Here is a 26,570-nt window from a genome sequence, read left to right as displayed (position 1 = left end):
CTCCACCCTGGAGTTTGAGCTCCTTGCCTCCAGCCCCACCCAGAATCCACCCAGGCTTTGAACCATCTGGCCTCCTTGGTTACATCTACTGAAACATGAGAGATCTTCCTTGCCTTCCTTCTTTACAGGGGGAACAAGGAGATGATGGGGCCCCTGGCCCCATGGGCCCTGCTGGGAAGAGAGGAAATCCAGGTGTGGCTGGCTTGCCCGGAGCACAGGGACCCCCAGGATTCAAGGTCAGACACGTTATCCACCCTTCACCCTTTCTGCCTTGGTACCAACTGTAATGACATTGACTATAATGTTGACATGGGCATCCATGTCCCAGGGCCTGTGTGAAAATAGAGTCCACGTTGCTGACCTTTCTCAGGGGCTGCTGTCCTAACTTGAACCGAACTTGAAGGATAGTTTGTTCATGTAGCTATAAAACTGCCCCCTGCCCAGGCCCTGGCCCCTCAACTGGTTTTTGAGTTATCCCTGGGCGCCCTCTTACGGATCTTTGTGGAACAACAGCCGTTGCTTGCTACGGGGACCCTCCTCCAAGGCACCTTTTTAGAAAGCTTCAGTGAGCAATTTGGTGGGGGAGACACCTGAGTCACTATGAGCCCAGGGCTAGATACTGAAGGAAGAATGAGGTGCATGAATCAGACATGGCTGTTGCCATTTCTGAGCTCAAAGTTTAGAGAGCTTAGAGCAGCCCTCGGGAAGACAGCGAGCAGCGAGAAGAGGCAGCCTTGGCCCCGAGAGGATTGAAATGAGGAAAGGGGCGGTGGTTTCCTAGCAGGAGGAGCAGCAGGAACAGAGGTTGGGAGGTGGGAACTTTGAGTTCCGTGGGGGAGAAATGACGGAGAGAGGCAGCGTGCGGAGCAGAGGGCAGGTGAGGCCTTGAATGCCAGAGGAAGGGACGAGACTCCACTTCCTCCTGGGGAGGCTGGAACTCTTAGGCCTATGGTGGAGCCCCAGGCTTCTGAGATCTCAGCTGACCCTGTGGAATCACCGTTCTGTCTCCGCCAGGGTCCCCTGTCCCCTCCCCCAGAACCTCTTCCCCCTCCGACTGGTCTTTTTGGTCTATTTCCTGAAGGGTGAAGGTGGATTACCCGGGCAGGTGGGTCCGCCCGGGAAGCGAGGGACAGAGGGCGGAACAGGGCTTCCTGGGAGCCAGGGGGAGCCTGGATCCAAAGGCCAGCCGGTGAGTGAACCCCAGGAAACACGCATGTTCACTTGCTCACATGTGCACACCAATGCTCATGTTCCCACCTATGCACACACAGGCTCAGGAGCCACCTGCCTGCTGTGTGACAAGGGCAGAGCCACGCCCTCTCTGGGTACCAGCTACCCTTCTGCCTCCGTGGAGTGCAGTGGGTGGGAGGAGGCTGACAAATGAGACCTGAGGGGTCCCTTCAGAATGAGGAGGGGTGGGTCACAACCATGTAAACAGCCTTACATCCATCAAAGAAATGGAACCTGTAACTTAAAAGCTTCTCACAAAGAGAACCCTGGGCTCAGATCACTTCACTGGTGAGTGAGTTCTAGCAAACATTTATGGACAAAATAGTACCAAGGCTACATAAACTCTTCCCAAAAAAGCGGAGAGGAGAGAATACTTCCCAACACATTCTATGAGGCTACCATGAATCTGATATCAAAGTCAGACAGGACATTCCAAGAAAAGCAAACTACAGACCAATATACCTCATAAATAGAATAAAAAATTCCCAACACAGCCCTGGCTGGTGTAGCTCAGTGGATCGAGCTCAGGCCTGTGAACCAAAGGGTTGCCGGTTTGATTCCCAGTCAGGGCACATGCCTGGGTTGTGGGCCAGGTCCCCAGTTGGGGGTGCACAAGAGGCAACCACACATTGATGTTTCTCTCCCTCTCTTTCTCCCTCCCTTCCCCTTTCTCTAAAAAAAATAAAATTAAAATCTTATTTAAAAAAGAAGTAATACAACTTTTTTTTAAATTCGATCAATGGAACTTCACCATAATGTAAAAGTTTTGCCCCTCAGTGGATGTTAAGAGAATAAACAGGCAAGCCACATAGAGGAAGTGTACTCATACATCTGGTCAAGGATTTGTAACTAGCATGTGTAAAGAACTCTCAGAACTCAACAATAAGCCTGGCTCGGTGGCTCAGTTGGTTGGAGTGTTGGCCAGCACCCCAGAAGCTTGTGGGTTTGCCCCCCCGGTCAGGGCTCACACCTAGGTTGCAGGTTCGATCTCCGGTCAGGATGTGCATGGGAGGCAACCAACCAATGTTTCTCTCACATCGGTGTCTCCCTATCTCCCTTCCTCTCTCTAAAATCAATAAACATACCCTTGAATTAAAAAAAAACCCTCAGATAATAGGAAAAGAAGCAGCCCAATTAAAAAATTGGGTAAAAGATTTGAATAGACACTTCACAAAAGCTATATATATGGCCAGTAAGTACATGAAAAGAAGATCGGTATTGTTAGTTAGTAGGCAAATGCTCGGTAAAACTGCAATAAGATGCCACTGCACACAGATTAGAATGGTGAAAATTTTAAAAGATCGACCATACCAAGTGTCGGCAAGAATGCGGGTCGACTGGAACTCTCCTACCCCACTAATAGGACTGTAAATGGGCACAAGCACTTTGGAAAATAGCTGGGAAGTTTCTTTAAAGTTCGGCCACACACCTACCACACAGTTCAGCCTCTGGAATTGTTCCCACCTAATCCGAATCTACCATACTCCCCAACAGAGTGGCTGTGTGACTTTGAACAAGTCCTTGCCCTCTCTGAGCCTGTTGCTCAGCTGTGAACAGGGCATATGGTGCTTCTCCCAGGCTGACGTGGGACACATGTACCTGGTGGCACATGCCAAGTGCCTGGCACATAGCAGGCCCTCAGCCACTGGGGTTACTTTTAGGAGATCATTCCTTAATAGTGCCTTTGAGATGGGTTGGGAAGTGTTTGTGAGTCCTTTCATGGTCTTCCTGGAAGACCTGGGACAGGAGATCCTGAGGGTTCTAGAGGGTTCCTCGTGGAGTGCCTGAGCTGGTTTCTGCTTTCTCATCTGACAGACGACATAGGCTCTCGGCCCCCGGGAACCAGGCTGACCTGGTTTCTCGTCTGAACTGTTCATCTCATGGGAGAGTGGCAGATGTCCCTGGGAGGAGGCAGGCCCAGAGTCCTGGCCCCACTCACACCCTCTCGTCCTGCTCTCCCCACAGGGTGACTCTGGTGAGATGGGCTTCCCAGGAATGGCTGGCCTCTTCGGACCCAAGGTACAGATTTCCATCCACGCTGTTCCCTTTGGGGTCCCGCCCATGGGCCTGCTTGTTCATTTATGCTTCAGGAAATGTTTCTCCAGCACTTGCAATGTGGGCTGGCACACAACCCACCCCAAGCAGGGCCTCTTGTACCCCGTGCTCACGTTGCAGCCAGCCTGGGTTCTAAGCCCAGCTCCACCGTTATCTACCTGCTGTGTGCCTCAGGCGAGTCACTTGGTCTCTCCAAGCCTCACTGTCCTCATCTACAAAAGGGGCATAATGACAGAGAGGGTAACCGTTAAGACCAGACATATACCACCCAGCACTGAGTCTGCACACTGGTACCTGCTTAATAACTGTGGACATTTGCTACTGTGTCTGGGGCCTCTCAGGCAAGGCCTGGCTTGACAGAAAGGCCAGAGGTTGGCCAGGCCCCGGGGGTTGGGTGGAGCTGCTGGGGCCTCCGCCAGTGGCCACCAGACACCGAGAGCTTTCGTCTGCCTCCTGCAGGGGCCCCCTGGAGACATTGGCTTCAAAGGCATCCAGGGCCCTCGGGGGCCTCCTGGCTTGATGGTGAGTCCCCTCCCTCTCTCTCCCAGTGAGGACAGTGGCCCAGGTCTAAGGCTGGCCAGCCGTCAGCTGGGTGGACGCAGGTCTTCCTCCTCCTCCTTCAGTCTTGAGCCCTGCTCTGTGCACAGTCTTCCCTCCCACTTCCACACCTTTGCTTCTGCCGCCCCTACCAGCTGGGCTGCCATCCTTCCACCTTTCACCTCCCCCCCACTCTTGTAGCCCACCCCAAGGAACAGAGGAGGGGTTCAGGAGGTACATGGCCTGGCCCCTGCTTGAGGAGGTCTCCACCCTGTTCCCTTGGGACACTCACTGTTCCTGTGGTTATTCCCCAGTCCCTGGGACAAGGGCACACAAGCCTTTTTCTCTCCTTTAGGGAAAAGAAGGCATCATTGGGCCCCTTGGGACCTTGGGACCTTCAGGACGCCCGGTATGTGCAAGAGGTTGACCAAAGGCTGCTTGTTCCCCTTCCCTTCCTGGTTCAGATTGTCTCTGTGACCCGGAGCCTCTGTTTCCCCATCTGGGAAATGGGCTTTCCCCTGAGCCCTCTCCCACTGCGCTATGGTTTGTTTATTGCAGGGTCCAAAGGGCGACAAAGGCAGCCAAGGGAACTTGGTGAGTGGATGGGCGGGGGGGGAGGCATGTTACAGGGGTGGGGGAGAGGGGAGTTTCGTGGGATACGAGCATGGCTCAGCCCGCATCTCCTAACTCTCCCTCCCTGCTTCTGTCTCCATCCAGGGATTGCAAGGTCCGAGGGTGAGTGGGCTGGGGCGTGAGGGCTTCTGGGGGTGGGAGTGGCGTGGGACTGGGCAGGCACTCCACATTCCTGGACCTCAGTTATCCCTTCTGCACCCATCGATGTCAGGGCCGCTGGTGCACCTGGGTTGTAGGTCTGCTCCGGGAGACCCGGGGTGGGTGAAGACGGGAGGTGTTTGACTAAGGCCTCACTGTTCTCCTCTTCCCCCAGGGTCCTCCCGGCCCCAGAGGGCGACCTGGCCCACCGGTAGGTCACTGCATGCTCAGCGCATGTTGAACTCTGCAGCAGGAGGTGGGGTTCCTTTTAATGAGACCCTAGGGTTTGCTGGCAGGCACTTGTGGCCCTAACCAGACTCATAAGCTGCTTGCACTGCAGACTTTTAGGAGAGTATAGACCACCCTGGTGGGGGTCTCTGGGGAAGCAGACATCAGCCTGGTGGGTCTTCTCGTGCCCCGATCACCCCTCCAATGTCCTGACAGTCCCCAGGGATCCAGCGCCCAGCCCCTGTCAAACGCTGACCCAACCTCTTCTTTCACAGGGCCCTCCAGGGAGCCCCACCCACTTTGTAAGTTGGAGAACTTTCTCTTTTGTCCACTTGGGTAAGGGCTGGGGAGGGAATAGTTTGGCAACTGACCCCTCTCTGGCCACGGTGGCTAGACCCCTAAGCTGGGCCTGGGGATGCCTATGTCCTTTTGTCACTCCATATGGGACCCTGGATTCTGAAGCAGCAGAAAGAACCCTGGGCTGGGAAACAGAAAACCCAGATTTTAGCTGCGATGAGCTCCTGGCTGCGGACCCAGGAAGACACCCCACCCGCCCCGTTCCTGGGTCCTGTTGCGCTCTCACACCGATCAGCTGATGGCTGAGGATTCTTTCCCATCAGATCCTGAGTCCAGAGAAGGAACAGACTGGGGGCTCTGTGTTCCTCCCTGCTGGGGACTGCAGCCGCGTCTGAAAGCGTGGCCCCCTCCCAAGCCCTCCGACGCACCCGTCCTGGGTTGCCACTGAGCTGATTGACTGTTAGAATCAGGCCCTGACAGCAGCCCAGGGAGTGGTCAAGGGGAAACAGTGGGAACCCTCAGCTCACGAGCCACTTGGAGTCTCTGGTCCTTCCCATCCCGGCTTCTCACTGGCCCTCCTGCACCACCCACAACAATGGAAGGACAGCTGGGCCTGTCCCCGGATCCCTCCCCAAATCCTTCTCATCAGTGAGGAAGGCAGTGAAGGGAAAGTGATGAGATCCAGGAAAAACCCTCTCCCTCTGAAAAATGGGAAAGTAGAGGGCTTCGAATTTTTTCTACTAGCCTGAGTGCTTGTTCCATGCCAGACACCATCAGAAGTGCTTTTTGTGTATCACTCATTTATTCCTCTCAACAGTTCATTGTCAGTTCCAACAGGAGAGAACTGAGGCAGGGAGGTTAAACAACGTGCCCTAGATAGGCAGCCAGTAAGGAGCAAGGCTGGGATTTGAACTTGAGAAGTACCACCTCCAGAGTCCCAGCTCCGGACCCCAATCCTGGGCTTCACTTGCTGTCAGATTCTGTCCCTCGCTGTTTTCACCGCAAGACTGCAGCTTCTGGCGAGCCTGGTGGGGTGGCTGGAGCCCCAAGTGAGTGTTAGACAATCACAGTGCAAGCTGAAGGAGACATGAGGGACTGGAACACAGAGGGCGCTGCACCCAGCCTGGGCCGGGGCATTAGCAAAGAGTTCCCGCTGCAGCTGCCATCTGTAGATCGCGTGTGAGGCAGGACTGCTGACAGTAGGGACTAGATGATTGTTTGCTGGGAGTGACTGCCCTGTGCATTGTCGGACACTTAACAGCATCCCTGGTTTCTACCCACTAGATGCCAGTAACACCTGCTCCTCCTCCAGGTTTGACAGCTAAAACTGTCTCCCGGCATCATCAGATGTCCACTAGGGGGCAACATCGCCCCGTCTGAGAACCACTGGCACAGCGGTTAGCCAGATGGAGCACTGGGGAGGATGGAAGAGTTCCAGGGATTCTGAGCAACGTGTGCAAAGGCCCTGTGGCTAGACGGATCATGGCATTTAGGAACTTAGAAGTGTGGTAGCGTGTTGTGCACAGACTAGATGTGGGAGAGAGGAGAGCCAGGGACCACAGCCCTCAAGCTGGGTCTTGTAACCATGCTGAAGAGTTTGAACTTAATCCTAAGGGCGATGGAGAGCTATCGAAATTCCTGCAGGAAGGGAGTGGAGGCTCTGACTCTGTTTACAAGGGAAGCAAGGACAGAGTTCCACCGAGGACATGTGACTTGACCAGGATCCTGCTGGGGAAGGTGGGGTGGGAGAGCGCATGCTCAGGCCCTGGGGCCTCCTGCCTGGGAGGCGGGGGGTCCAGGATGCACACCCTGTCTTATCCCGCACAGCAACAAGATGACCTTGGGGCAGCTTTCCAGACGTGGGTGGACACTAATGGAGCACTGAGAGCAGAGGTACAGCTCAGCGCTAATCATGAGATGCTCAGCGAACCCAGAGCCCATAGCAGCTTCCCGTGGGTCAGTCCCACAGTCTCCAGGAGCAGGAAGTTCCTGGTTGTCCCACTTCAGCTCCAAGGCTTCAGGCTGAGAAGGCTGTCAGTGCCCTCTAGTCAAACTTGAACACCTGTCAAGAGTGCCCTTTGCTGCCTTGCCTTCCTCCCAAGATGGGGAGCTCACCCCCACCCCACTCCAGCTCGGACCTCCCACATGCATTTCCATATGTTCCCTGAGCTGGATGCCAGGAAAGCTGCAGCCCAGCCTGCTCTCTCAGGGCTCACAGTCCGGGGGGGAGGGCAGCACAGACGAGCCCATTCTTTCCCCTGTGGGGGGAGGGGTCTGTGGAAAGACCTCCAGCAACCCCTTCACTCCCCAGTGCTCTGCGCACATGCCTGCCTTGCTCACGGAGGTCTACTCAGCCTACACCTGACAGCAGGCTGCCCGCCACTCCCCTCAAGCCTCTAAGCTCCCATGGCAGCCATATCTCCCCATCCATCTCTGGACCCCGGTTTCATTACCAAGTAGAGCAGACCCAACCCCTGCCCCAACCATGCTCCTGGGGGCTCAGAGAGGTCCGCCAAGTATCAACAACTTGGGGCTGTGAAGGCTCAGACCCTGGGCTGAGCTAGGACCTCAAGGAGCCAATGGCCATACTCTCTCCTCACAACAGGTTTACAGCCACCCAGACCGGCTGGTGCTGGACCAGGGAGGGGAGATATTTAAAACCTTACACTACCTCAGCAACCTCATCCAGAGCATCAAGACTCCCCTGGGCACCAAAGAGAACCCCGCCCGGGTCTGCCGGGACCTCATGGACTGTGAGCAGAAGATGGCAGACGGTACGAGGGCCTGTGGGCCCAGAGAGAGGAGGTCCTGCCCCAGGGGTGGGGTGGGGCAGAGGGGTTCCAGGAAGAGCGGGGGAGATGGAGCTTTGACCCATCCAGGCCAAGTTTCTGTTCTCAGAGAGACAGGCACATGATCAGTCGTTTATTCACTCAACCAACCGTCCCTGAGCCCCAACGTGCCCGGTGCTCCCTGGGGGCGGGGTGCAGTGGGAAGCGTGGAGGAGTGGTTCCGCCTTCCACAGCCCACGAAGCGTCAGCCTGGGGACAGCTGTTTCAGTGCACCGAGACCAGAGCTGTGGCAGAAAAAGCCCCCAAGGGCCAGGAGAGGACGGGAATGGGGGAGAGGGGGCTCTGCACTTCACCCAACTCTTTTCTCTCTCTCTGAGCTAACGTGGTCCACGGAAGGGCCAGGGCTTCGATGGCAGACAGAGCTGAGTTTGAATGTCAGTCCCGTGAGCTGGGCCAGGCAGCTCCCTGCCCCAGCCATTCCTCCCTTCACTGCACTCGAAGATGGTCCAGAGGCCAGCTGTCTGCTTTCAGCTGCCGCACCTTTGCTCCCTGGGAAGCCCAGTGGGGAAACGAGATGCCTGCAGAGGCGGGGCAGCCCTGGCCCCGCCCCTCTTGGCCAGCCCTAGAGGGTCACTAGCCTGAGGGGAGAAACCATTCCACTCTATCATCCCTAAGTCACTTGGGCAAGTGGCTCAGCCTCTCAGCCTCAGTTGTCCCCTGTGTAAAGCTGATATTTCCCAATAGTCACATGTCAAGTGCTCGGCCCTGGGATGCTCTTGGGGCTCTGCCAGAGGTGAGCTCTGCTCAGAGATCTGTGGCCTACAGAGTCCCTTTCGGCGCACCCCTGCCCTGACTTCATATCCAACTGGGGTTCAGGGATCACAAGGTGCGGGGCCTACCTGCAGAACCAAGTGTTGGGCTCCTTCCCGCCTGCACACAGCACCACCCCATTGCTTCCTGCAGGGACCTACTGGGTGGACCCGAACCTTGGCTGCTCGTCCGACACCATCGAAGTCTCCTGCAACTTCACTCATGGTGGACAGACATGTCTCAAGCCCATCACAGCCTCCAAGGTACCCATCTGCTCCCTGTCCCCCACTGGCTGGCCCTCTCTACCCCCACCCTGCCCTGGGCCACACGGCCCATGCAGATTTTGGTCTAGTTGCATGGCCTTGGGGAAGTCATCTCCTATTTCCTAACTTCAGATTCTTCATCTATAAAATGGGGATGAATCGTTCTAAGTCCAAACCCCATTGACTTGTACAATGCTAAAGTTTCTTCAGATAAAACTTTCTGCCTAATACCTAAAACAGCGTAGTTGGCCAAGCTGGCCTGGCTTGGAGAGCCATGAGCCCTCAGCACCAAATAAGTCAGTGTGCCGCTCCCCTCGGTCCTGCCTCCAGAATGGTGTGTGCAAACAGTAAGTGAATGTTCACTGCCACTTACCAGGTGCCCATCTCTGGGCTGAGACTTTTAGGTGGCTCAGGGCACCTCCACAAGAAGCCAAGGCAGGCAGTGGCAGTGAGACATGACCAGTCCCTGCTCAGGGCACCCCAAAGGGCACCGTGGGTCTGCACTTACAGCAACGCCTGCAGGTGGGACACTTCGTGCCGCGGTGAGAGGAGCAGCCCTGGCCGCAGGGGAGGCAGGAATCCCGTGCACCTGTATCCCTTCCCAACAGCCTCCCTAGGGAGGCCCTGGGAGGTACCTTGTGCTGACCATCTCACACCCAGCGTTTGAGAATCTCTGAGCAAACCAGCCGGTCAACAAGTTGAGTCCTTACCATGTGCCAGGTGCTGGGGTTCAATACAAAACACAGTGGCCTTGCCGCTGCCCCTGCAGCCAGAGCTCACAGTCCAGCAGGCCCTTTACCCTCTGAGCCTGAGGGTTGACGGCCACGGGGCAAACCCACCTGGCAGAGGGGTGAGGCCAGAGCCGGCACCTGGGTTGGCAGTGTGAGTGCCCCTCTGTGTTGCCGCCCCCGTCAGGGACAATGAAGCACTGTTTTGTGCCAGCCTCAATCTGCCAGCAGCCAGTGTTGGGGTGGGACCCACCCGTGGGGTTTTTATTGTGATTGCAAGATGCCCTTTGGCAATAACTTATCAGGAAACTTGAGAAAAAATAAACATTCCTTACTCAGAAGGCTGGAAATGACTGTACTTTGCCCTGTACAGTGTGTACTTTTTTGCCCAAAGTTTTGAGGGAAAAATAAGGATGCACATTATGTATGGGGAGGATTATACATGTGTATAATAATAGATATAATAATCCCGTGTATAATGTTCACCAAAACGAGGGTGTGCATTGCACATGGGAGTGCACGGTGCAAGGGGAAAACGGTACATAGCACAGTGGGGGCCGCACCGGGAGGTCCCAGGAGCCTGGGGTTTTGTGGGCTCATGCCACGGGTGAATTTAAAACGTAACAGTGGGAATTTAAAGCACAGGAAGAGGAAGGCCAAGCGGCCCAAATGGGCAGTTATTGAAAGCAACCAAGATCTCCAAAACAAAGGCGCCTCAGTGAGGGGAGGAGGTGTGGCTCTTTACCTAGTCCTGTGCCTGGCACTGTGTCCATCGGAGATGCCGCCTTTGAAGCCGGTGGGATCAAAGCGGAAGCCAGGTCCTCGAGTTACAAAGCTAGAGAAGCCCCAACTGCAGGGCTCACACTAGAACCACTGAAGCCGCAAATCCGGTTCTGTTGTACGTTGTCAGGTCTGGCCCTTCTACCCCAACCCACCCCTCAGGGCTACCGGGACTTGGAAAGGACAGGAGGGCCCTTCTCATTTCCTCCACGCTCCGAGAGCCTCTGAGTCTTGGGCAAGGTCCTGTTCCTCTCTGGTCCCGGGATGCCAGCTCAGCTCCACTGACCCCAGCCCCTACAAGGGCGGTGGTGTGTGGATAAGATCACTTCAGGATGCTTGCAGCTCTGACCCTGGAGGCGGGCAGGCCTCCGTTCTTTCCCTTCTGTGTTGCTCCCTGGCTGTGGACCAGCTCATGCAGACCTCAGCTTCCCTGTGTGGGAGCATGGCCGGGAAGGGTTCCTGGGAAGGAGGCTACCCCCACACCCCCGAGAGCGGTGGGCAGCCACGCCAGCCGCGGCCCCACTGTGTGTCTCCTCCACAGGTGGAGTTTGCCATCAGCCGGGTACAGATGAACTTTCTGCACCTGCTGAGTTCTGAGGTGACGCAGCATATCACCATCCACTGCCTTAACATGGCCGTGTGGCAGGAAGGCGCCGGGCAGACCCCAGCCAAGCAGGCTGTTCGCTTCCGGGCCTGGAACGGGCAGGTCTTTGAAGCTGGGGGTCAGTTCAGGCCGGAAGTGTCCATGGATGGCTGCAAGGTAACTCTTGGGGCCCCTCCCAGACCCCCTCCACACACACACACACACACACACACACACACAGTGGAAAACCAAATTTTTATTATCAGATTGCCTATAACAATTTTATGCTATATTAGTAGGGCACATATAATGTTTACATTTGTGTAATATTTTATTATAACAGTTTTATGAAATTGCTTTTGTTCCCTTTCCTCTTTGGGAAACTCCTGAGGGAAGAGCTGGGCTGGTAGAAAGTTTACAGGCTGGAGGTACGGCATTTACTTGTCGGGCTGCTTACAGGAGGGTGCCCTTCTACTTTCCGCCCCCGCCCTGGCCAGGCCCATTTCTTCTCTTAACATTTTTGGTTATTTTCAAATGCCTAAAACAGGGTGGATTGTTGGGGAAGAGAGAGAAAGAAAATACACACACACACACACACTCACACACACAAATTTCACAATATCCAACAGAACTGGTAATACACACTGTTCGTGGGGATGCGGGGAAACCAGCTCACCCAGTGCTGTTTTGAAAACTGTTTCCACAGCCTCATAAAGGTGCCTATGCTTTGATCCAGCAAATCTACTTCTAGAATTTATTCTATAAAAATAAGGATGTGCACAAAAGGCGGGCACAGTGATAGTCATCACAGCATTTCTCATCAGGACAAAAATTGTAGGAGCTATCCAAACAGACAGGTCCAGGTCACCGCTGTGGGCACCACAGGTCATACTGTGACCAGCTGGGGACTGGCCTGGAGCGGGTGTGCCTCTGGTCAATGTGTAGTGTGTGGGTTCTCGACTTCATGCAGGAAAGATTTCACAGTGTGCGTCCAAGTGATTGTGAGAGGACATTGGTTACAGCTGGGGACAGTGAGACAGAGGCGGGGCTTAGGGCCACGGAAGCGACAGGAGAGGGCCTAGGCAGGGCTGCTTTGGCTCACGGAGAAATAGAAGTCTCAGTGACAGAAGTGAGCCGAGGTCAGGCTGCTGTTAGCTCACGGGAAAGTGAGAGAAAAGAGGGGAGACAGGTACAGGGGGTAAGCCCAGGACGGGCGGCTGCTGCCCGCTGCCCCCCTGGTTGCAAGTCTGGTGGTGCCCCTTAGAATTCAGAAGAAAGAGGGCTCACATCCAAAGTGTGGGCGTGCTCCAGTGAGACTTGGTCTTGAGGCATTTTATCTTTATCAGAGGAGGTCTCAGGGGAGGGTCTTAATAAAGTATTCATTAGCTGTTCAGGTGTGTCCTTAGATATGATATGTTGATTCATCAAAATGAGTGTATAGAGGGGTCAGAGCTATTTTCTGGTTAGTTTTATTTTCATTTTTTTTAAATTATTTATTTATTTTTATTGATTATGCCATTACAGTTCTATTCCCCCCTTCATTCCCCTCCACCCTGCCCCCCCATTCCCACCATTACCCCCCTTTAGTTTATGACCATGTGTCTCAAGTCCTTTAGATTCTGTATTTCCCATACTATTCTTGCCCCCGATCTATTTTCTATCTACTGTCTATGCTACTTATTTTCTGTACCTTCTCCCCCCTTCTCCTCCTCCCACTCCCCTGTTGCTAACCCTCTTTGAGATCTTCATTTCTATGTTTCCACTCCTGATCTAGCTGTCCTTTTAGTTTGCTTTTGTTTCAGGTGTGGTTGTTAATAACTGTGAGTTTGCTGTCCTTTCACTGTTCATGGTTTTTTAACTTCTTTTTCTTAGATAGGTCCCTTTAGCATTTCATATAATAAGGGCTTGGTGATGATGAACTCCTTGAATTTGATCTTATCTGAGAAGCACTTTATCTGTCCTTCCATTCTAAATGAAAACTTTGCTGGATAGAGCAATCTTGGTTGTAGGTCTTTGGTTTTCATGACTTGGAATACTTCTTTCCAGCCCCTTCTTGCCTGTAAGGTCTCTTTTGAGAAATCTGCTGACAGTTTGATGGGCACTCCTTTGTAGGTGACTGTCCCCTTAGCTCTTGCTGCTTCTAGGATTCTCTCCTTCATTTTAATTTTGGCTAATGTAATTATGATGTGCCTTGGTGTGTTCCTTCTTGGGTCCAACTTCTTTGGAACTCTCTGAGCTTCCTGGATTTCCTGGAAGTCTATTTCCTTTGCCAGATTGGGGAAATTCTCCTTTATTACTTGTTCAAATAAGTTTCCCACTGGTGGCTGTTCCTTTCCCCCTTCTGGTACCCCTATAATTTGGTGTTGGAACGTTTAAAGATGTCCTGGAGGTTCCTAAGCCTCTCCTCATTTTTTTGAATTCTTGCTTCTTCATTCTTTTCTGTTTGGCCATTATTTGCTTTCTTCTGGTCCACTCCATTGATTTGAGACCCAGTTTCCTTTTCATCGCTATTGATTTCCTGTGTAATTCCATTCATTTCAATTAGTTTCGCCTTCATATGTTTGTCTAATTTGTGGCTATAATCAACCAGTTCTGTGAGGATCCTGATCACCAGTGTTTTAAACTGTGCGTCTGAGAGTTTTGCTATTTCTTCATCGCTTAGATTTATAGGCTCTGGGGCTTTGAGTTCTTCTTGAGCCATTTTTGTTCTGTTCACGCCCGTTAAGTACGAGGAGGGGAGCCTTGGACTCCCAGGTCGCTGGGTTGTGACGCTGTATGTGGGGGCGTGGTCAGAGCGGGGAAATGGCGGCCCCCTCTGCTGTTTCTCGCACCGCTGGGTGAGGAGCTGAGCCTTAGGTGGTTCACCAGGGCGGGGCCACTCAGGTCGCTGGGTTATGACGCTGTATGTGGAGGTGGGGTCAGAGCGAGGGAATGGCGGTGCCCTCTGCTGCAGCTCGCCACTGGGGCCTGCTGGGTCCCATCCAATCGCCCACTGCCTTGCTTGTCTATCCACGCACGGATGCGAGACCACAGTCAACCCGCAGCCCTGCTCCCTTGCTGTTTTCCTGCGGTCGCTCGCTGAGTTGCTCACCAGGTCCAACCCTGCGCCTGGATTCTGCGCACCTGAGTCCGTCTGACGGAGTTTTCCTGTGCAATCCCGCTCCTCCAGCTGCTGGTTTCACCCTCTTACCGGTCAGGCTGAGGAATTTGTTGTTATCGGACTTCCAAAAAGTTCAATTTTCTGTGTTCTGGCTGTGTTTTCTGTTGCTAATATTTAGTTGTCTCTAAACTTGGTTGTGTGAGGAAGCACGGCGCCTCCACCTATGCTTCCATCTTGGCGGAAGTCTATTTTCATTTATTTTCTTAAATGTTATTGTTGACACTGTTACAGATGTTCCCCATTTTCTCCCCCTCCCCCCCTCCACAAACCCCCAGCCTCCCCACCTGACTTCACCACGCTGTTGTCTGGGTCCATGGGCTTTGCACGCACGCATTTGTGTTCTTCGGCTAATCTCTTCCAATCCCTGCCGCCCCTCCCCGCTGAGATCTGACAGTCTGTTCCATGTATCCATGCCTCTGGTCTTATTTTGTCTGTGGTTTGTTTTGTTTATTAGATTCCACATGTGAGTGAGATCATATGGTAGGAATAAAGTTAACCGAGGAGGTATTTAAAGAACTTCACTAAAGAGGGGCTGGGACCAAGGCCTGTCTGCCCCCAGAAGCTCTGATGGGTAAACCATTTGCTCCTCAGTGTCCTTGGTTAGGGAAGGTAGATTCTTGTGATTCGTTAGCTGGCTGTGAATTGCTCACATCGTTTGGTCTTGTTTAGGTATGTTGCCTTAGTTTCCCTTATTCCACCAGCCAAAGAGTCTCCTTCACTTCTCACTGCCCTTCCTCAAGGCCACGTGCCCGTTAGAGACTGCGAGGGCTGATGCCGGGGAAATGCACATGGTGCAGGACCAGGACCACGAGGGGTGAACGTGTCCCCTTTTCCTTCTACTCTCAGGTCCAGGATGGCCGCTGGCATCACACGCTCTTTACCTTCCGGACCCAGGATCCCCAGCAGCTGCCCATTGTCGGCGTGGACAACCTCCCTCCGGCCTCATCAGGGAAACAGTATCGCCTGGAAGTTGGACCTGCGTGCTTCCTCTGACCTCTGACCTCCTTGCTCCTCTAGGTCTCGAGGGAGAGGGAAGAGGAGAAGCAGGGGGCAAAAGGAGGGTACCGAGGGGCAGGTGGGCCCAGGAGAGGCAGCTCATCTGCCCGAGGAGCCTAGGGCAGGCCCCAGATGTTGTCTGCCTGGTAGATGTGACTGGGGGTGCGGGGTAGCAGAGACCGGGGTGACCCCAGCACAGCTCCAAAGACCAACCAAAGAGCTGGCCCGAGCAAGCTGGGCCTGCATCCCGCCTGAGCCCCATGGCCTGTCTCCCTGCTCTGTGGCCACTCCCCACCCCCCCAGCTTCCTGCCTAAGTGAGAGCCCCACGTTCCAGCTGGAGGGAAGCAGGCAGCCGGTCCCTGCCAGGGCTTCGATGTGCAATATTAGAGAGGAGACATGAAAAAAGGAGAAAAGGAAAGAAAGAACTATATATATTTTTTATTTAAACAAACACAAAGAAGGTGCGTTACTATTTTTTTTCACCTGGGAAGGAGGTGAGAGGGTGAGGTGAGGAAGAGCAGCTGGGGCAGGGGGCCCATCGTTTGCTACCTCCCACTGTGAAATCGCTGGTGCTCGCAATTGTCTCTCAGTGTATGTGATTTTTTTTTTTTAAGGAAACAAAACCCTATTTAAGATTCTGAAGGTGCTACCATTTTTGCCGCAGACTTTGAAGAAACATTTTGATGTGGGCTGTCCTCACGGTTCTCTCTCTCCTCCAAATGACAGAGTTTGGAGAATTTTTTAATTTCCCTAGCATCACCGTTGTGCTGATCAGGTAATCAGCTAAAGAGGGGGAAGGAGAGGGAGGAAAAAGGAAAAAAAAAAAAGCAAAAAAAAAAAGCCTGCCAGAAACAGTAGTAAGATTTATCTTTTAACTTATGGACTTTGAAATGTTTGTTCTCTTCAGGCTGGGAGAGGCCTGAGCATGAAGGATTTTGACTTAGCCCTTCACAGTCCTGGAGGGGAGTTAGGCTGGTCTTGGAGGGTACAGTCTAGACTGGAGAGTCCTGGGAGAAGACTTGACCTTGAAGAAACCAGTTAGAAGAGCAGCAGTGGGTCAGGGCTGACCTTGGAGGTGGAATATAAATATGGAACCATCTCATGAAGCAACATACCATCCCCTAAGGTCCTCCCTTCCAGGGGCTTGTCCTTTCAAGATACAGGCCTCACTCTTGCTATTTTATTGTCATTAAATTCTATAGAAACACAGCGTCATTAGCTCCAAATGTAAATGTGAGCTGAGCAGAAAGAATAATTATGGGAACCTTGAAGTTCAGCATGAGAGGGATATTCAGCATCGCCTGAATTGTCCTGTATCGGCAAGCCAGCCAGCATCCATGCTGGGTTTTGAGGTCATTTTAACTAAGGAATTATTTTTATAGAAGGGGAACTTTTATGTGAAAGTCTGTTTGTCTTTTCTTTCCCTCAAGTCGTGTCTCTTTGGGAATTGGATTTTATTTTCATTATTTAATACCTCACTCTGGCCCACCCTCCCCACCAAACACGTCCCGTGTCCCTGGCCCCCCGGCCCCAGTCTCAACGCTCCCCGTTGGAAGGGCATTTCTGTAGCAGTCCGGGCCTCAGCGCAGCGCGTGGTTGCCCGCACTGCCCGGCTCCACCTGGCCTCCGTCTCCTTCCTGGGGCTTCCTGCTCTGCTGTCCTTGTTTGTGTCTCTGTCCACATGTCATTGTATCAAAACCCCAGTGGGTTCTGTCTCTCCTTTTCCCTTCTGGACTTTAAATAAATATTTAAAACAGGCAATGGAATGACATACCTGTGACTGTGTGCTTCTCTGAAAAGCCCGGAGGGAGGTTCCTGGCAGACCTGGAAGTGGGGGGAAGGCACTTAGAGGATGCCCCTCTTCTGCTTCTCCCCCCAAGGCGGGGGGAGAGCAATAGACCCAGCACCTCAGTGGGGATGAGTGGCGTGAAAAGTGAGAGAGTCTTGGTTTCTCGGGGCTGCCCTAATAGCACCCCGAACCTGGCAGCTTAAAACAACAGAAATGCATTCTCTCCTCGTTCTAGAGGCCAGACTGAAATTCGAGCGTTGGCAGGGCTGCCAACCCGCCCGACACCTCTGGGGGAGTTTCCTTACGGCCCCAGGCGTTCTTTGGCTTGCAGGTCAGCACCTCCATCCCTGACCCACAGTCACATGATGGCGATGGCCTCTTCACATCTTGCTATAAGGACGCAGTCATTTTGCATGAGGGCCCACCCTTATGACCTCTTCTTAACGTGATTACCCCTGCAGAGACTCCATTTCCAAGTAAGGCCACACTCACAGGTAATGTGCTTAGGACCTCAACATGTCTTTTTGGGAGACACAGTTCACCCTGAAACACAGCGGCCTCCAACCTTTCTGGCACCAGGGACTGGTTTTGTGGAAGACAATTTTTCCATGATTGGGGGGTGGGGATAATTTTGGTGCACTTGGTGAGTCCAGTGTATTACATTTGTCGCGTCCTTTATTTCTATTATTATTTCATTGCAATATATGATGAAACAATTACACAACTGGCCATAATGCAAAATCAGTGGGAGCCCCGGGATTGTTTCCCTGCAACTCGACAGTCCCGTCTGGGCTTGAGGGGAGACACTGACCCCCAAGTGTGCTGCTTAGGTCCGGTCTACTCCGTGATCTCTTTTTGGTGGCTGTCACCACAGAAAACCCTGCTACACACAGATGGGATGCTGGAAGGGGAAGCGGGCTTTTCAGTGCGTCCGTGGCCATCTCGGAGGATTCCGCCTCGACTTTAATCCACGTTCAGAACGTGTGCAGATTTGCAGTCGTCTCAAACACACGTTCAAGGCCACTGCCACTGCGATCTCGAGCAGCTGGTCCTCTTCCAGTGCGGACGGTTGCTTCACCCGGCTTGTTCACAAACGGGCTGCAGATCCACCGTTCCTTCCCACTTTGGGGGTCTTTGTGGTTGGGGAGCAGTGCTCGACCTTCTCTGAAAGCTGAAATGGGGGGGTCACCCACCAGCTGGGAGAGAGAAGGCCCTGTTCAGTCTCTTCCGAAATCTCTGAAATCTGTCAAAAATCCCAATGTTCACTTGTCCCCCCATAACTCCAGTTTGGCTTTGCAGCCCCTTTATCTTTGGATTTGAACACAGTTGTCGTTCTCCCCTGAAGTGGCAGCCTGTGTTTGTTAACCAGGTGGAACATGTCACACGAGTAAGCGGGTTTGCCACCCCTTCTGTGTCCCTGAATCGTGCTGCCGGTGGTGGCTGTTCTTCTGGAAGAAATCTCTGGAGTGACTCTCACAGCTCAGCAACTCTGGCCGGTGATCCGCCTGCAGAAAGTTGTCCCACTTCTGTGTGTGAGAGAGGACGCCTGTGCCCTGCGTCCATCTCCTCCCAGAGCTGCGGGAGCCGACGTGAGCTGAGGGCGTGCACTTTAAGGTGGTCGATCATTTTAATCACATCCTGCAAAACGTTGTTAAGACCAGCCGACGTTTTTCAGCCAGCCAGCACTCTTGTACATATGACGCAGTGTGTAGACTCAAATCATAAGTGACCTCTTTGACCCGAGTAGTGAAACCAGAAAGCTGCCCAGTCACGGCGGCTGCTCTGTCTGTGCACATACAGACATGGAATGACCAATGCAGCTCTCCAGATACGTGATCATTCCAAAGACTCGAGTAGTTCTGCAGCTGTGGTGTCGGTGGGCAAGAAAAGTGCACATAACATACCCTCACCTCCTGAAAAATATATCCCACAAAACAAGCTTTGCTGCCTCGTGGTCCACATCGGCAGACTTGTCAGCCTGGGTTTCGTTTCACAGTAACGCATTAATCCTCTCTGACAATTGTACTGCAAAACCGTCTACTTCATCAGTTCGTCTAGTTAAGGTGCGAGCTGAAAGAGGAACACCTGCCACCTTTTGAACTGCAGCCTCTCCCAAAAGTTCATGACAAATGTCCTTAGCATTAGGCAGGATCAACTCTTCACCAATAGTAAAGTGCTTCTTAGCTTTATTTTTTAAAGGTTTTATTTAATTTTTAGAGAGGGGAAGACAGGGAGAAAAAACACTAATGTGTGGTTGCCTCCCACCTGACCCCTATTAGGGACCCCCAACCCAGGCATGTGCCCTCACTGGGAATCGAACTGATAAACCTTAGCTTCACAGACCAGCACTCAACCACTGAGCCATACCAGCCAGGAGAGGGCTGCTTAGCTTCAGCAGTGCAGTTAGCCGCTAAGAATGATGCTCTTAGTGCAGACACATTTGACGAAGTGGTGGCCCTCAGTAATTGCTTTTGTTCTTTGTGTTCACTTTTTTTTCTTTTGAAAAACTCCGAAAGCTTGGCTTTTAAAGCAGGGTACTTGGTCTCCACGTGACAAAGCAGCTTTGAAGTTTTCATGGCTTTGTTGACTAGCCAGTCACTACCTATTATACAAAGCAGGCTTGGCGAATGTGAATCACCTGTTGCAATGAACCCGTAATTTAAGTGGGTCTTGGTGTTTTCTTTTAAGTGTGGCTTTCTTTACGTTGGCAGTCTTAGGGTCTTCTGTCTCATCATGAGAACTTCTCCTCTTTTCAAAGAAGCTCTCCAGGGACATTTGTTTTTTACTCATTTTGGCTAGGGTTAGCATGTGGGCTTACCAAAACTGTGACTGAGACAAGCACGCAGCTTGGGAAGGAGGCGTAGATGGATGGAAAGGAGAAATAAAATAATGAGCGGGCCGCACATGGACTACAGCAAGCGTCAGGTTCTGACTTAAAGCCTGCCACCAGATGCAGCTTAATTGTCCCTTGCCACTCAGTAATAAGGTTTTGAGTCTGCAAGCAATTGATTTATTACGGTCTGTGTGCAGTCAAACCTCTCCGCTAATGATAATCTGTGTTTGCAGCCGCTGCCCAGGGCTGGCATCACCACCTCAGTTCCGCCTCAGATCGTCAGGCATTAGATTCGCATTAGGAGCGTGCAGCCTAGGTCCCTTGCCTGCACAGTTCATAGTAGGGTTCCCGCTCCTGTGAGAATCTCCGGCCACAGCTGATCTGAGAGGCAGTTATGTTAGCGATGGGGAGCAGCTGTAAATACAGATGAAGCCTCAGCACGCTCACCTGCCGCTCACCTGCCGCTCACCTCCGGCCGTGCAGCCTGGTTCCTAACAGGCCACAGACCACTGGGCCCAGGGGCTGGGGACCCGAGCTGTAACATACAGGGAGGGGATATGTTGAGTTCAACACAAGCAACTCCTTTATTTTTGGTGTGGCAAAATTACATATAACACAAAACTCACCAGTACTGGTATTTAGTACATTTGCGATGCTGTGCAACCATCAGCACTATTTAGCCCCGGAATGTTTTTATCACACCAAGAAGACTCCACACTCCAGAAGCAGTCACGCCCCACCCCCCTCGACCAATCCCCTGGAAAACCACTACTCTGCTTTCTGCCTGTGGCTTTGCCTGCATAAATACTTCATATAAATTCAATCATACAATATAGGGCCTTTTGAGCCTGGCTTTCTTCAGTTAGCATGAATGAGTTCTTTATTCCTTTTTATGACTGAATCACGTGCCATTGTATGGATAGACCACAATTTGTCCACTCATCCACTGATGGACATTGGATTGTTTCCATGTTGTGACAATCGTGCATAAAGCTTCAATATGGGCAATTCTTATCTATGAGGGTTTGCAGAGTCCATAACACCTGCCTTGGAAGAGGTGAGTGAGAATCTGGGAGATAGAGGTAGCCAGATTTAGCAAATAAAAACATAGGACACCCAGATATATTTGAATTTCAGATAAACACTGAGCATATTTTTAGCATAAATACTCCCCCTTTAATATTTGGGACATACTTACACCTGCTGGACCCGGACCCCATTGCTTCTGACCCTTGGTTCAGACTTCTGTTCCTTAGCTTGTTTCTCCGTCTCGGGGACCTTGGGTGAATCAGAACTTTTCTGCCCTTATCTAGGAGGAAGAATGAATCATAAGCAGTAGCGTTCATACCTGGGATTTTATGTTTTAAAGGAGCTGTAAGTATCCAGGTCGTCCGTTTACACGCGGCTGGGTCTTGTCAGCCTCGCCACCCTGATGCCTACCCTAGGTGCTGAGCACTGGCAGTGCCTGCTCTCTGCGGCTCCCGGAGTCCCGCCCACAGAGCCCAGGATTCAGCCCAGGATTCGTGGTCTGCACAGGCTTGGAGACGCCCACATCTCAGGTGTTCCCTCCCATTGTGCCCAGAGAGCAGCTCCACCCAGGGAAAGGCCTGAAATCACCTGGGGAAGTCAAGGCAAAGCTGTGATTCAAACCCAAGACTGTGGATGGCGCTGTTAGGAGCATTATTAGATCAGTGGTTCTCAGACCAGCAGAACCAGCGGCACCTGGGAGCTGGTTCTAAATTCGTATTCTCAGCACCTTCTCCAACCTGAAGAATCACAAACCCTGAAGGCGGGGCCGGCCATTTGAAAGCCCCCTTCGAGGTTTGAGTGCCTGCTCACGTCGCAAACATCACTGCCTTGCCCTAGTTCCTAAATCCGGAAGATGCTTTTCCAACCTTGTGGGAAAAAAATTGGAAATGAGATAAGAATGTTTTTTTTTTTAGAATGTTCTTTCCATTTATTTGACTGACAAATAATCGGAAATAAAATAGACAGAATGGCCCATTTCGTGTTGTCTGTCAAACTCAAGGAGTTGGCTCGGTGTTCGATCCAATCACTCTTCTTGATCTGCAGAGGGAAAGTTCAGCCCCGGTAGTGTCGGTGTTTCCCAGAGAAAGCTCTGTGAGGTCAGGGCCTATGCCGTGTTCCCTGCTGCAGCCACGGAGTGCAGCGCATTGAAGGCACTCAGGCTAGTTAAGTGATTGCTCTTGTCTTCATCTCTTCCATGCCCATGTATCAGCAGCGCTGCCCCTGGGCGGAGCCGCACGTGGGCACTGGGGGAACAGAGATGGATCTGACCGTGAGTCTGAGGGGCTCTGAGTCAGGTGTAGGCGGATAGAGGGGTTGGAACCTGTGTGATTAAGGGTTCGAGAGAGCAGGCCAGGTGCGAGAGAGCAGGAGCAGCCAAAGGGACCACAGCTGACACAATCTCAACAGGGGGAGGAGAGTCAGGAGGTGACACTGTTAACCGAGGTCTCCAGAAAAACAGAACCAATAGTGTGTGTGTGTGTGTGTGTGTGTGTGTGTGTGTGTGTGTGTGTGAAGAAATTTATTATAAGGAATTGGCACATCTGAGCATGATGGTTGCAAGTCTCAAGATCTACTAAGTGAGCTGGCAGACTCAAGACCCAGAGAGAACTGATGTTTCAGCTCATGTCCAAAGGAAAGAAAAGGCCTATGTTAAGCAGTGTAATTAAATATCTGGGTACCCACTGTGGAGAGAGAGAACACACCTGACAAGGGTGGTAGTAAAGGCGTCACTACTTACTCTTCCCCTATGTGGGGAAGAGTAAGTAGTTCGAATGGTTCTACAGGGTGTAGGAAGGCCTGGGGTACTGGGCTGGTGGAGGACAAGCTTCAGGCTTGCACAGGAAGGCAGCGTCTGGCTTGGCCAAGTTGCGCTGGGCTGCAAGGGGGCTCTGGCGCAGAGCTGTGCAAGGGGCAGCTGGCTGGGCTGGGGGGACTGGAAATAGGTCTGAGCCACTGCCTGAGCTCCAGAACTATCAGCAGCATCTGTGTGGCTCTGAAGAAATGGGAGGAGAAGGGAAAGAGAGTGGGGAAGAAGGGCCAGAGAGGAAAGAGGAGAGGGGCTATGTGAAAACTGTGACATGCCACTCTCAGCTGGTCCAGATTCCAGGAGGGCCTGGAACAACCTGTCCACTTAATGCCAGCTCATTCCCAGCAGGGGCAGGTAGGAGGTGGTTGGGGACAGAAGGCAGCTTTCCCCAGTGGGCAGCGCCTGCGGTTTCCAGTCTCCTGTTGCACAACCCACTGTCGGGAAACTGGGTGGACTTCTCCCTGGGAAACTCCATGGGAAAGCGAGGGCCAGCCTGTGTTTGCTCTGTCCACAACGAACCAAGTTCCAGCCACGGACAGTCACCTCTCACAGTGACCAGCCCCCTGGTGCTGGGAAAGTAAGGGAGGGGCAGGCAACAAGGGCAGAGCCTGTGCCAGCTCCTTGACTGAACATGGCCTTGGGCGAGCCATTGCCTTTCTCTGAGCCTGTTTCTCCCCTGCAAAAAGGGGGTAAGATGCCCTTCCCTGCTTGCCACACAGACAGGGCTATCGTTTTATAATCATATGGTAAATCATGTGAAAAAAAATGATACTCAGCTGCTTTTGAACCTATAAAATTCATAGCATCATATGGTTCAACCCAATGACAGTGCCACTGCAACTAAGAGCGGCTACATTTCTTGCACACTGACTGTGGACCAGGAGCTGTGTTCCCGTGATACACTCGTGCCCATGCGAAACCCGCTGAGACAGACCCTGGCAATTCGGGTGAACACAGCCTCCCAAAGTCCCGAGAGGTCACCTAAGTTGCCCAACACCACGAAACAGGATTTGAACTTGGGCAAATCTTCTGTTCGGGTATTTCCTCAACCAAACACAAAGTTCCTAATTAGGACCGTGTACTCTGCCAACATATTCTTTGTGGCTGCTCAGGCGAAAGACCACGCAGTAGCCCTCAGGGCTCAGCCCTGGCCTGATGAAGAAGGAAAGATCAGGTGGCTTTCTCAGCAAACGAATCCTCTCCAATGGGTGCATTTGCCTGCTTGTCTAAACCCCGCCTCCTCGCCCCGCCCCCTTACCTTGCTGAGCCATCTGCCCCCTCACCATCTAAAGGGGAAAATAGCCTACTTCCTTGTTCCTCCTATAGTTATAATTTCGCCTTCTGTATCTTTAGGAGTGAGATGTAATCTGAAGTGATGGCCTGCAGGAATCTGTCTGTCTTTCCTCCCCACCCCAGCTTGTCATTAAACTGATGGTGATGATTATTATAAACAGGCAGACCCTCAGAAGCAAATTTGTTTCATTGAACGAGCCGTTCACGAATGTGAACCCATTTGATCCTCCTAAGACCCCCGAGGGGCAGTCTGAGAGTGAGTGTGGTGAGGACAACTCAGTCCTTCCGAGGAGAGGCGCTCCCTTTCTCGAAGGGAAGATCTGATTTCTCTCTTCCCAGAGCGCTGGCACCAATGGTGTGGGTGGGTGTTCTCGCACACCAAGGGAGCTGACTGTCCAGGTGTCAGCTGGGTGTCCTACCAGTCCCAGCCGTTCCGACTCTACCTGGAGTCGGCATCAGGTCCCACAGGGTAAGGGCTCAGTCCCGCAAGACTGTCTCCACTCGGAGGCCAATCACAAGTCCAGGTTGTCACTGGTGCTTCTGACGGGGCCTGCCTTTTAGTTGGGCAATCTTCAAGAACAGCTCACAGAACTCGGGGAAAATAGTTTGCTTACGAGATTAACAGTTTATTATAAAAGGATCTAACCCAGGAACAGTCAAAGGGAGGAGACACAGGGAGTGAAGCTGGTGTTGGGGCGCAGCCTCTCACGTGCTCTCTGAGTGGGCCACCCGTCCAGCACCTCCACAGGTGCCCCAACCCAGAAGCTCTCCAATCCCTGTCCTTTAGGATTTTTATGAAAGCTTCTTTATGTAGGCATGATTGACTAAATTATTGGCCACTCATCAGAGATCAAGTCAATCTCCAGCCCCAGAGGGCAGGGGTGAGGCTGAAAGTTTAACCCTCTAATCACGTGGTTAGTTCCCCCGGTAACCAGCCCCCATCCTGGGGCCATTTAGGAGCCCCCAGACACCTGTCATTCATTAGCATACAAAAAGATACTTACCAAGGTGAAGATTCTTAGGGTTTTAGGAGAAGCCTGCCAGGAAATGGAGGTAGAGGCCAAATCTGTTTCTTACATCACACTCTCTGTGGTTTTGCTTCAAAAGGCACACAGGTGAGGCCGGAGCTGAGTACTCTGGACAAAAGAAAGAACAAACCCTGCTCTTGGCTTGGGTCTCCAGTTCACCTTAGATACATGTAGCTACCTAGGGCCATGGCTCCCTTCCTGCAGCAGGTCCTCTCTCTTAAATCCTTGTAAGCACTTAGCGGGGAGGTCAAATGTTCTTCCTTTCATCTAGGCCTCAGTTTAATCGCTGTCAGCTCAAAGTAATCTCCTGAATGGCAGGCACATCTTGGAGAGGCTCGCTCGGAACCCCTACGGAATATACAGCATATGCTTTACCAAACCTGGCCTTTTTTTGCTCAGCGTAATGTTTATGAGATTCATTCATATTGTTACGTGTACCAGTAGTTCATTTTTTTTAGTTGCTAAGGAACGTGTCATATTGTGAACGGGCTACCATTTGCTTTTCCGTTTTCCTGCTGACGGACATTGGAATGGCTTCCAGTTTTCGCCAATTTATATAACACTGAAGTCTTACACATGACAGATTCTTCTCTTTCTCTGGAATGGTATGGATGATTCTAGAAAGCAATCTGGTCCCTCCCTGGCACCTATCATCAGAGGAAAATATCACAACCTACTATGCTGTGGGCAGTTGTATATGATATGTATATCATATACATCCCAGTGAAGCTGGAAAAATAAAATAGAATGCTATAGGGATAAAGAGAGGACATGGTTGCATGAATTATAATCTAGGAAGTGAATGAAAGGTTATGTATACTTTAAAATTACAACTATCGACTACACTGAGAAATAAAAAAATTTCCAAAATATATAAAACGAATGAGAATACAAACTTATAAGCACGCCATAGTACTTCCTGTAAGAATTATCTGGAAGGATAAAGATTTGGCCCACGGTACTGCCTGAGTGCCCACCATGAGCAAGGCTGACCCCCGATGGGGGCTGAGGGGGACATACCTGTGACGAGAGGCAAGCTCCCTATTTCAATAGCAGAGGGTAAAGGCAACACAGAAATAATTCCTGTTTTACGTGTTGGGAGATGAAACAGGTTAATACATTTACTGAAAACAGGCTTGCCTTAATGCCTCCCTTTTTTGGAAATGTCCCTGCTGCCAGGACTGGGTCAGGGCCCTTCTGGACTTCTGTTCTTTCACCCTTGTTACCACACTCAACCGGGGCTGAATCCACGTTTGCCCTGCCCGCACCCCTGCCTGCACTGCTCCCCAACCCTGGCGACTCCACACACTGTGCTAGCCTGAGACTCTCAAGGTGGCTTTCAGCATTTGATGTATGACTGGGTCCCTCAGAAAAAAGAGAGGGAGAGGGAGAGAAACATCAGTTGCCTCTCTCACTTGCCCTAAGTGAGGACCCGGCCCGTAACCCAGGCATGTCCCTGACCGGGAATCCAGCCAGTGACCTTTAGTTTTGCAGGAGGATGGCCAACCAATGGAGCCAAGCTGGCCAGGAAATCCACCTTGGCTTTGAACAGCCATGACGGAA

At 52.1% G+C, this 26,570-nt stretch overlaps 1 protein-coding gene across 4 annotated transcripts in view; it reads left to right on the top strand.

The window, feature by feature from the left end:
* Nucleotides 1-16,992, top strand: part of COL27A1 (collagen type XXVII alpha 1 chain) — a 128,327-nt gene extending 111,335 nt beyond the window's left edge. For 3 of the 4 annotated variants that reach the window (XM_053656263.1, XM_037139478.2, XM_037139477.2), the window contains 14 exons: nt 129-236; nt 1,082-1,189; nt 3,196-3,249; nt 3,745-3,807; nt 4,178-4,231; nt 4,381-4,416; nt 4,540-4,557; nt 4,769-4,804; nt 5,097-5,123; nt 6,946-7,011; nt 7,724-7,892; nt 8,871-8,980; nt 11,030-11,248; nt 15,078-16,992. In XM_053656263.1, coding sequence (XP_053512238.1) covers nt 129-236; nt 1,082-1,189; nt 3,196-3,249; nt 3,745-3,807; nt 4,178-4,231; nt 4,381-4,416; nt 4,540-4,557; nt 4,769-4,804; nt 5,097-5,123; nt 6,946-7,011; nt 7,724-7,892; nt 8,871-8,980; nt 11,030-11,248; nt 15,078-15,224 — 1,215 coding nt within the window. In that variant the 3' untranslated portion in view covers nt 15,225-16,992. The remainder of the gene's footprint in view (nt 1-128; nt 237-1,081; nt 1,190-3,195; nt 3,250-3,744; nt 3,808-4,177; nt 4,232-4,380; nt 4,417-4,539; nt 4,558-4,768; nt 4,805-5,096; nt 5,124-6,945; nt 7,012-7,723; nt 7,893-8,870; nt 8,981-11,029; nt 11,249-15,077) is intronic. The other variant, XM_037139479.2, reaches the window with a different exon arrangement.
* The last annotated feature ends 9,578 nt before the right edge of the window (nt 16,993-26,570 follow it).

This window comes from Artibeus jamaicensis, unplaced genomic scaffold, assembly GCF_021234435.1.
Source record: "Artibeus jamaicensis isolate MK-2021 breed Jamaican fruit bat unplaced genomic scaffold, CSHL_Jam_final scaffold_1964, whole genome shotgun sequence".
NCBI lineage: Eukaryota > Metazoa > Chordata > Mammalia > Chiroptera > Phyllostomidae > Artibeus > Artibeus jamaicensis.
This window is presented reverse-complemented; position numbering and strand designations above follow the sequence as displayed.